This window comes from Lepidothrix coronata, unplaced genomic scaffold, assembly GCF_001604755.1.
Source record: "Lepidothrix coronata isolate B3197 unplaced genomic scaffold, Lepidothrix_coronata-1.0 Scaffold329, whole genome shotgun sequence".
In the NCBI taxonomy this organism is placed as follows: domain Eukaryota; kingdom Metazoa; phylum Chordata; class Aves; order Passeriformes; family Pipridae; genus Lepidothrix; species Lepidothrix coronata.
The window spans coordinates 378,106-387,549 of record NW_016690509.1 but is presented as its reverse complement, the minus strand read 5'-3'; the positions used below and the strand labels follow the sequence as shown (position 1 = coordinate 387,549).

Below are 9,444 nucleotides of genomic sequence, written 5' to 3'. Positions count from 1 at the left end.
GTGCCCCTGGCGTGGCAGGTGTCCCCGTCTGGTGTCCCCAGGACATTCCCACGGTGGCCACTGTTGCCCCAGGGCAGGAAGCCTCGCCCCACACGGTGCCCTGGGGGTGGCAGGTGTCCCCCGTGGCGCTCCCGTGGAGGTGACCGTCTCCCCCTCAGTGTCCCCAGGGGGGCAGGTGTCCCCCCGCTGTGTCCCCGGGGCTGGCAGGGTGGCAATGCAGCAGGGTGGCAATGCAGCAGGGTGGGGGCACAGGGGACGTAGAGGGAGGGGGGCCGGGGGAGGTGAGAGGCTGACCAGTGATTCTGGCCGTGTCCCCCCAGTCCTTCCAGGGCAGCCACGGCCGTGCCTACCTGTTCAACTCCGTGTGAGTACTGGCGGACCCCGGGGACGGTGGCGGGGCGGGGGGGGGGTCCCCGGGGGTCCCTGGGCTGGCTGCCGTGCCCGTGGGACACCCCGCTCTCGGCGCAGGGTGAACGTGGGCTGTGGCCCGGCTGAGCAGCGCCTGCTGCTGACGGGGCTGCACTCGGTGGCCGACATCTTCTGCCAGAGCTGCAAGACCACGCTGGGCTGGAAATACGTGAGTGCCCCTGCGCTGGCACCGCTCGGGATCTCCAACCCCTGCCCCAGACACTCCTGGGCACTCCAAACACACCCTGTGGGTGCTGCCCCAGACACCCCAAAACCCTTTTCTGGGTAGCCCAAATGGGCACCCCCTGGCCACCCCAAACCTTCGCTGCGGACACCCCCGAGCCCTGGGGGAAGGCAGCACCCCGGGTACCCCCATCGGGGTGCGGGGGGCTGACACCGCCCCCCCACCGCCCCTCCCCCAGGAACAGGCTTTCGAGAGCAGCCAGAAGTACAAGGAGGGGAAGTTCATCATCGAGATGTCGCACATGGTGAAGGAGAACGGCTGGGACTGACGCGGGGGCACGGCTGGGACTGGGGGGCACGTGGGGGCACGTTGTGGGGCTGGCGCTGGGTGAACCCCTCCTTTGCACCTTCCCCGTGCCCCCCCGGTCGCAGTGCCCGTCCCCAGCCGCGGGGGCTGCGGGGCTTTTCTAGGGCAATAAAGGCTTTTTTTTTTAGGAAGGCGCTGAGTGTCACCTGCCCCCGGTGCTGCCACCACCCCTGGTTCACCCTGGGGTGACACCGGGCACACAGCCGGGGACCCGCGGGCACACTGGCACAGAGTGGGGGTCCCTGAGAGCCCCGGCGTGCCCTCCCCCCTCTCCTGCTCCCCCTCCCCACGCACAGGAGCAGTGAGGGGCTCGGAATCTTTATTGGGACCCCGAGCTGGTGGGGAAACTGAGGCGCGGGAGGAGCAGGGACCCTCTGGTACCCTGGGGAACTGGGGCGGGGGAAGGGTGGGGAGATGGACGGGGAAAGCGGGGAGATGGGGGGGGAGGGGGGAAAGAGGGAGGGAGAACTGGAGGGAGAGAGGGAGGAAGCAGGGAGGGAGGGAGAGGGAAGGATGGAGCTGGACGGTGGTTGGACGGGCGGAGGGAGGAAGGGAGGGGTGGAAGGAGGGACAAGGGATGGAGGGAGGGAGAGAGGAAAGGGGTAAGGGAGAGAGAGAGGAAAGGGGTAAGGGAGAGAGAGAGGGAGGGACGGAGGGAGAGGAGAAGGCAGGGATGGAGGGAGGAGGGCGAGGAGGAGGCAGGAGGGAAGGACGGAGGGGTGAGAGGAGGGAGGGCGGGGACGGGAGGGGCAGGGTCAGGGCCGGGGGTCGCTGAGGCGGCCCATGAAGACGGGCACCTCGCCGGCGTCGTGCCAGAGGACGAAGAGGAAGGGGCGCAGCGCCTCCAGCACCAGCGCCGAGCGCGCCACCGAGGTGGCCATGGCAGCCGCCGCCTCCACGCCGGCCTCGTCCAGCGCCAGCACCGCCCGGTGCCGCGCCTCGTCCACCGCGGCCGGGCCCTCCGCCAGCCCGCACAGCTCCGCGTCCAGGAACAGCCCGAAGTCTGCGGCACACGGGCTCACGGTCACCCCCGCGGGACACGGCGGCGAGGGGACACCGGAGGCGGGAGGGGACACCGGAGGCAGGCACCCGGGGGCACGAGGGACCCGGAGAAAACCGGGGGTCAGGGACACAGGGGTGCGGTGACACCGGGACGCTGAGGATGGAGGAGACCCCAGAGGCACACCGGGGACGCCAGGGAGAACGGGGATATTTGGGCCACTGGGGACCCGAGATAATATGGGGGATAATATAGGGGTGCTGGGGACAGCAGGGCACAGCAGGGCACTGGGGACATGGGGGACACCAGGGGCACGGGGACACGGGGGGACCCAGGGGAAACCAAAGGTACATTGGGGACACTGGGGACATTGGGGACAGTGGGGAAAGGGAACAGCAGGGGAGGAGCCCGTGACATCCTGCAGGGAGCAATGTCACCCTCAGCCCACCCAGCCCTCGTGGTGAGGTGTCCTTACCCATGTCGTGGACCAGGGGCACCACGTCCAGGGCGAGGTCGAGGTGCATCCGGGGCAGGGCCAGCGCGGTGGCCCGAGGGGGCGTCTGGGCCGCCCGCCGCAGCAGGGCCAGGAAGGTGGGGGGGTCCAGTGACCGCTCCAGGTTCTCCAGCGCCCCCAGGGGCCCCCGCGGCAGCAGCACCACCAGGCTCAGCCCATCGCTCAGCTCCAGCCTCCCCACCTGCGGGACGGCCCCCTGACTCAGGGCCACCGCCCGGGACCCCACAGACCGGCACCCCCCAGTGCCACCATTGAGGTCCTAGCCTGGCATTCCCCCAGCCCCGGGGGAGTGAGGTCACGGCTGGTGCCCATTTCAGTGCCAGGGCACTGACATCAGCCTGGCATCCTCCCTGAGTGCCACAGGAATGATGTCACAGCCTGGCATCCCTCCCTAGAGCCGCTGGAGTGACATCATGCCGTTACCCACCCCTAGCAGTGACCTACCAGCCCCCCAGGCCGGGCAGTGACCCCACAGTCCTCCCAGTGCCCAGCAGTGACCCCACAGCCCTCACAGTGCCCGGCAGTGACCCCCTAGACCCCCACCCCTGTCCCAGCGGGGGTACCTGGACCTGCAGGCGGGAGTCGGTGAACGAGGCCACGGGGTACTTGGTGCTGGTCATGGTGGGCACCTCGACCGGGGGGCGCCCGGGGCGCAGGAAGGGCAGCGGCACCGTCTGCTCGGGGTCCAGGGGCGTGCGCCAGGCGGCTGCGGGGACACGGCACCGGGGCTGAGGGGCGGGGGACACCGGGGGGGCTGCGCGGGGCGGCCTCGGCCGCGCGCCCGATCCCCGGTGCGTCCCAGGTGGGCGCGGGCGGGCGCGGCGGTGGGGCCGTACCGCGAAGGTGGACGGCGCCGAGCAGCAGCAGGCGGGGCTGCGGGGGCAGCGCGGGCAGCAGGGCGGGCAGCAGCCCCTCGCTGGCCTCCCGCACCCAGGCGTTGATGCTCTGCAGGTCCAGGCTCTCGTTGCCGCTCAGGGCGCGCGGGCGGGCGCCGTAGAAGCGCAGGGAGTCGTTGAGGAAGCGGGGCCGGAGGCGCAGCTCTGCGTGGCAGGCACGGTCGGCGTCAACCCTGCGCCCACCCGGCGGCAGCGCCCCGCCGGCACCCGGCGCCCGCCTCACCTGGGTGATGGAAGATCTGGGCGGCCGAGAAGAGGCCGGGCGAGCCGGCCAGCTGCTGCAGGGCGCCGTGCACGCAGCCCAGCCCCGGCGGGTATGCCAGGAGGGCGCCCAGCCGCTCGCGGGTCTCGCCGCGGGCGCCTGCGGGCACAGGGGAAGCTGGGTGAGGTGCCCCGGGTGGGACAGCCCCGGGGGACACAGGCGGTGCCCACAGCAGCGCCGGTGCTCGCGGGCGGCCCCTCACCCAGCAGCAGGTGCGAGAGCCCCGTGGCGACGTTGATGGGGGAGAAGAGCAGGTTGGCGTCGGGCCGGGCGGCCTCGGCCATGTGCTGGTAGAAGTGGAGGGTGAAGGTGCCCAGCGCCTCGGCCACGGCCGCCCGCTGCTCCCCCGTGGGCTCCCCGCACGCCTCGGCCGGCTCCTCGTCCCCGGGGCAGGGCGGGGTGGTGGTGCCTGGGGGTCCCTGAGTGGTGCCAGGTGTGGGCACAGCCGTGGTCCCATAGGCTGTGGTTCCCAGCTCCTCAGGGGCTCCCTCGGGTTCTGTGGGGCTGGGGGCATCCGTGGTCCCGTGAGGGGCATCCCAGCCAGGCAGATCCTCGGGGTGGGCATGGGGGGTGGGGAAAGGTGGGACAGGTGCCCCCACGTCCTGCGGGGGGGCCGTGGCAGGATGGGGGGGCACTGGCGGTGTCAGGGGCTGTGTGAGCAGCTTCGCTCCGCTGGGAGAGGCCTCCAGAGTGGGCACCTGGGTACAGGGACCTGGGTGAGGGGGGCACGGTGCACCTGGGTGGGCAGCTTAGATGAGGGGAGACAGAGGGGCACTGAGCACAGGGAGCCTGTGTTCCTGGGGCACACTTACCGGGCTGACAGTGGCCGTGGCTGTGGCCACCAGCCACGCCAGGGGCAGCCAGAGTGTCATGATGGGCATCCTGGTGGGAGGGCACAGGTCAAGGGCAGGACAGGCACCCTGCACCCCCACCCCGGTACCTGCATCCCCACTCCCTGCACCACCTGTATCTCCACCCCGTCCGCCCCCATCCACCCCGGGGTGCCCCCATTCTGCCCCCCCGGGGGTCGGGAGAAGGCAGCGCCCCGGGCCCACCTGGGTGCCCGGCGGGTCGGTCCCTGCGTGTCCAGCGGGCGCCGGGGGATCTGGCCGGCTCCGGCCCTGCCTGGTTAAAGATTAAGGAGGTTCCCGTAAATCAGCCGGGAGTGCGGGGGCAGCCGGGGTGGGACGGGCGGGGCGGTTCTGGGGGCAGCCGAGGAGGCGGGATGCGGCCCCACGTCCCGCTCTGCCCCCGTCAGGCACCCGCTGGACGGGGGGGGCGGCGCTCCTGTCACCCGCCGCCACCGGGAGCCCCGGGTGACGGGTGTCCCCGGCCGTCCCAGACCCGTCTGCTCGTCCCGGGGGTGCGGCCGGAGAATCTCGTCCCGCCCGCCCCGGGGCGTGATCCCGAGGAGCCCGTCCCCGTGGCACCGGGTACCGATCACCATGGCCGTGAGGATCGCCAAGGTGGGGTCCGGGGGAACCCGGACCGCGGGGGTCCTTGTGTCCGCACCGGAGCGGGCGGTGCGGGGGTCCCGGTCCCGGGATGCGGGAGAAGCGGTGCTGGAGTGTCAGTGCCGGTGAGGGAGAAGCGGTGCTGGGGGTGTCAGTGCCGGTGCGGGAGAAGCGGGGCTAGGGGGTGTCAGTGCCGGTGCGGGGGTCCCGGTACCGGGGTGCAGGAGAGGCGGTGCTGGGGGGGTGTCAGTGCCGGTGCGGGGGTCCCGGTACCGGGGTGCGGGAGAGGCGGTGCTGGGGGTCCCGGTGCCGGTGCGGGGGTCCCGATGCCGGGGTGCAGAAGAGGCGGTGCTGGGGGGGTGTCAGTGCCGGTGAGGGGGTCCCGGTGCCGGGCTGCGGGGGAGGCAGTACCGGCGTGGAGGGTTTTCGGTGCCGGGGGTGCCAAACCCTCCCTGCGCACTCCGGTTTCGTTTCCCCGGTGGGGACCGTTCCGCGTCAGGGCGTGGTCTGTAGTGGCCGCACCCAAGAGGCGCGTCCATGAAGGAGACCCCCCCGCCCATAAGGGCGTATTCCATGGAAACCACCGCCCACAAAGGCGTGGTCCATGGGGAATCCCCGCCCATCGAGGTGTGTCCCACGTGCTGCCCCGCCCAGGACGAGCCTGCGGAGGGTGTTTTGGGGTGCAGCCCCGTCCCTGGAGGCGTGTCCCGGACGGCCCCAGCCACCCCTCGCCCGTCCCGCAGGAGCTGGAGGAGGTGCGGGGCTGGGAGGGGGCCCGAGACGTGCGGCCGCTGGACCGGAACGTGCGGCGCTGGGAAGGGCTCCTGCTGCCCGTGCGTGACGAGGGGCACCGGGGGCTGTGGGGGAGTCCTGGGCAGCGAGGGGCTGGGGGTGTGTGTGGGGTCCCCTGGGCGTGGGGGGTATGGGGGAACTACGGGGCACAGGGGCCCTGGAGGGGAAATGGGCCCATGAGGGCATAGGGGGGTGGGGGTGTTGGGGGTGTTGGGGGTAACCCTTGGGACCCGGGGGGTGGGGTGTCTCCTGGGGACACTGAGTGAGGGTCCCTATCAGGGCAGAATTGGGGAGGGTCCCTCTGGGGGCACTACTGGGGGACAGCCTGGGGCCCTGGGCTGGGGACACTGGGGGGAGGTTCCCCTCCTGAGGGGCTGCCGGGGGGTGGGGGGTGGTGTTTCTCCACGGGAGGCACTGGGTATATCAGGGCTGGACAGGGATCCCCCCGACAGATGATGCTGTGGCTTGAGGGGCTGAGGTGCCCCCCCTACCCCGGCAGAACACCCCCCCGTACAACGTGGGTGCCTTCCGCTTCGAGCTGACCTTCTCCCCGCGGCACCCGCTGGAGCCCCCCCGTGCCACCCTCCGCACCCCCATCTACCATCCCGGCGTGGACCCCGAGGGTCGCGTCTGCCAGCCCCTCACCACCCACGAGCACTGGGCACCCACCACCCGCGCCATCCAAGGTGGGCACCGAGGGGACGGGGGGCGCAGCACTGGGGGTGTCCCCCTGACTTTCCCCCACCCCGTTCCCGCAGTGCTGCAGGACCTGCTGCTGCTGCTGGACAGCCACGACCCCCAGCGGGTGCTGCGGCCGGACCTGGCCCGGGAGCTGCAGGAGCACCCCGAGGAGTTCCGGCGCCGGGCACAGGAACACACCCGGCTCCACGCCGAGCCGCGCCCCGACCCCCCCGACCCCTGAACCCCCCACCCGGGGGGACCCCGGCTTCCCCTCTCCTTCCCTGTGCCAGCCAGGGCTGGCCCTGGCATCACCCCTGCCTCGGCGCTGGACCTTGGGCATTGGGGTCCCCTCTGGCACCGGGAAGGGGGTCCTGGCCCCCCCACAAGAGCTGCCCCCCCGTACATAAGGCAATAAATTTGCTCCAGCACCTGCTCTGGCTCCGTGATACCTCACGGGGAGGGTGGGGGGCTCCGGGAGGTGCTGCCCCCCGTGTGCCAGCCCTGGGGGGACTGTCACCCTGCCGGTGGCAGAGCCAGGGCTGTGCCCCCCCAGACACTCAGTGCCAGCGCCCCCGTGCCCACATCCCCCCCTCCAGATATGAGGCCACCACTGCCTGGCACCATGGCCTTTAGTGCTGGGGGACAAGGCAGAGGGACAAGGTTGAGGGTGGCACGGGTGGGGGGATCCCCTCAGCGCTTCTTGGTCTTCACGAGCCCCTTGGCCACCAGGCAGCGGTACAGCTCCTGCACGTACGTGTACACACACTTGGCGTCGGGCACCGGCAGCCGCACCATGTCCTCCACCTCCAGCAGCGGGGCACAGCCCGCCCGCTCCCTGCAGGGAGGGACACGCCCGTCACCGGGGCCGGGGGGGACACGGGAAGGGCCGGAGGGGACCCGGGGAGGGCCGGGGCTGCGCTCACGCACTCGGCGGTGGCGAAGGCCAGGGCGAAGTTGTGCCGGCGGGCGTCGGGCTCGAGGGCACCGAAGTCGAAGGCGTCGGGGAAGAAGCTGTGCAGGAGCGCGCAGAAGGCCAGGCCGCTGCCCCAGCTTCCGGAGAAGTTCTGCACGTCCACGTTCTGCGCGGGCGGGGGGGTCAGGCCGCCCCCCCGGGTCCTCCCCAGCCACCCCCTCCGCCACCCCCTGCCCGCGCTCACCGGGTACCCGCGGGTGCGGGCGCGGCACCACTCCAGCAGCATCGTCTTGACCGTGGCGGCCCCGCCCGACCGCCGCAGGTGCGGGGCCGGCCCCGTGGCGGCGCTGGGGGGACCCGGGACGTGGGACCCTCACACCCCCCTGCCCCCCGTAGGGACCCCCAGCCCCACCATGACCCCATTGCCCCAGGACCCTGGGCCCCCAACACCCCATGGACCCCCATGGCCACATTGCCCCTCTGTCCCACATCCACTCTGCCCTATGCACCCCCCATTCCCTTCCTACCCTCCATTTCCTCATGCCCCCCTCAATACCCACACTGTCCCACAGACCCCCTTATCCCCCATGAACCCACTGTGCCATTGCCCTGAGCCCCCCAATACTCTCCCTGTCCCATGCCCCTTCACTGTCCCCCAATACCCCTCCATCCCATGCCCCCCCTTGTCCCCCAATACCCTCCCTGTCCCATGCCTCCCCACTGTCCCCCAATACCCCCACTGTCCCATCCCCCCCTCCATTGTCCCCCAATCCCCCCCTACCTTCCATCGCCCTGTGGTCCCCAAATACCACCACTGCTCCATGCACCCCCTCACCCTACCGTCCCACAGCCCCCTGTTCCCCCCTACCCTCCAGTCCCCCAATGGCCCCCCATTTTCCCATGTCCCCCCCCGCACCCCCCGTGGGGCCAGGCCCTCCTCACCCTCCAAACTTTTCCAGGATGGCACTGCGTCCATATGCCCGGGACCCCACACGTGGCCTCCCCCCGGCCCCTTCCAGCCTCGGTCTCTGCCCCGCTGAACCAGGGGGTGCCCGGCCCCGCGGCCCCCCCGCTGGAGCACCCCTGTGGGCACACGGGGGACCCGCGGGTGGGCTGAGGCACCACGGCGGGTGCCACTCACGGGGGGGTACAGCCCTGAGCGTGGGGCTGTGGGGTGCCACCCGTGGGGTGGGGTATTGGGGTGCCACCCGTGGGGACACTCACCTCTTGCCGCCCTCTGTGCCATCGGTGGTGTCAGCTGCAAGGAGAGAGGAGGGGTCAGAGAGGTGGGAGGGGGCACCCAAATGCTGGGGCACCCCTGGGGCTCAAGGTCCTTCCCCATGGGGAGGGGACATGGGGTTCCTGCAGAGGACCCCATGGGGGTGAAGGACACTCTGTGTGGTACAGAGGTGACCCCAGGGCACTCAGGTGTCACTGCCTGCACGGCTCTTACCTGTGGGGGACGTGGGGGATGCTGGGGACGTGGGGGAGGTGGGGGACACAGGGGAGGTGGGGGACACAGGGGAGGTGGGGGACACAGGGGACGTGGGGGATGTGGGGCTGGTGGCCCCCTCTGGGGACGAGCACGGGGGAAACTCAGGCCACAGCTCCTCGTCCTCGTCCTGATGCCAAGTGGGCTCCTGTGGGCACAGCAGGGGTGGCAGTGCCAGCGCGGGCACTGTCACTTACACAATGTCCCTGGCACTGTCACCCTGCTCCTGGCACTGTCACCCCGCCCCTGACACTGTCACCCCGCCCCGGTGAAGTCACCCCTGTCCCCATCCCTACCGCACCTGCCCTCCCCTGGCTGTGTCCCTCCCCCCCGTCGTGCCCCCCTGCCTCACCTGCCGGCCCCGGGTGCTGCCCGCTGCTGCCGGTTCGCCCCCGGCACCCCCTTCGGTGCCCACCCCGGTGTCCCCGGCTGTCCCTGCCCCGGCATCGCCCTCGCCATCCCCGGTCTCCCCGGCATCGCCC

At 71.6% G+C, this 9,444-nt stretch overlaps 4 protein-coding genes across 5 annotated transcripts in view; 2 read left to right on the top strand and 2 right to left on the bottom strand.

Annotated features, from left to right (window-relative positions):
* YPEL4 (yippee like 4) overlaps window positions 1–1,092 on the top strand; it is an 18,554-nt gene extending 17,462 nt beyond the window's left edge. The window contains exons 3-5 of the mRNA XM_017838226.1: window positions 321–364; window positions 469–577; window positions 831–1,092. Coding sequence (XP_017693715.1) covers window positions 321–364; window positions 469–577; window positions 831–920 — 243 coding nt within the window. The 3' untranslated portion in view covers window positions 921–1,092. The remainder of the gene's footprint in view (window positions 1–320; window positions 365–468; window positions 578–830) is intronic.
* Window positions 1,093–1,625: 533 nt separating this feature from the next.
* Window positions 1,626–5,594, bottom strand: SERPING1 (serpin family G member 1). Its single transcript, XM_017838256.1, has 9 exons — window positions 5,496–5,594; window positions 4,686–4,755; window positions 4,443–4,512; window positions 3,833–4,328; window positions 3,592–3,729; window positions 3,309–3,512; window positions 3,036–3,178; window positions 2,434–2,653; window positions 1,626–1,961 (listed from the first exon to the last, which is right to left on the bottom strand). Exons 3-9 carry the CDS (start codon window positions 4,509–4,511, stop codon window positions 1,714–1,716), a joined length of 1,518 nt encoding a protein of 505 aa, XP_017693745.1. The 5' UTR covers window position 4,512; window positions 4,686–4,755; window positions 5,496–5,594; the 3' UTR covers window positions 1,626–1,713.
* UBE2L6 (ubiquitin conjugating enzyme E2 L6) lies at window positions 4,957–6,976 on the top strand. 2 transcript variants are annotated; one of them, XM_017838257.1, is made up of 4 exons: window positions 4,957–5,096; window positions 5,828–5,917; window positions 6,376–6,562; window positions 6,635–6,976. In XM_017838257.1, the coding sequence occupies exons 1-4, from the start codon at window positions 5,076–5,078 to the stop codon at window positions 6,796–6,798; spliced, it is 462 nt and encodes a 153-aa protein (XP_017693746.1). In that variant the 5' UTR covers window positions 4,957–5,075; the 3' UTR covers window positions 6,799–6,976. The 2 variants fall into 2 exon arrangements, with proteins under 2 accessions (XP_017693746.1, XP_017693747.1); XM_017838258.1 differs by lacking the exons at window positions 4,957–5,096; window positions 6,376–6,562 and having other exon boundaries at window positions 5,414–5,917.
* A 192-nt stretch (window positions 6,977–7,168) lies between these two features.
* SMTNL1 (smoothelin like 1) overlaps window positions 7,169–9,444 on the bottom strand; it is a 4,637-nt gene continuing 2,361 nt past the window's right edge. The window contains exons 3-9 of the mRNA XM_017838225.1: window positions 9,315–9,428; window positions 8,924–9,110; window positions 8,695–8,728; window positions 8,413–8,553; window positions 7,715–7,775; window positions 7,485–7,636; window positions 7,169–7,392 (exon numbers count right to left, since the gene is read on the bottom strand). Coding sequence (XP_017693714.1) covers window positions 7,248–7,392; window positions 7,485–7,636; window positions 7,715–7,775; window positions 8,413–8,553; window positions 8,695–8,728; window positions 8,924–9,110; window positions 9,315–9,428 — 834 coding nt within the window. The 3' untranslated portion in view covers window positions 7,169–7,247. The remainder of the gene's footprint in view (window positions 7,393–7,484; window positions 7,637–7,714; window positions 7,776–8,412; window positions 8,554–8,694; window positions 8,729–8,923; window positions 9,111–9,314; window positions 9,429–9,444) is intronic.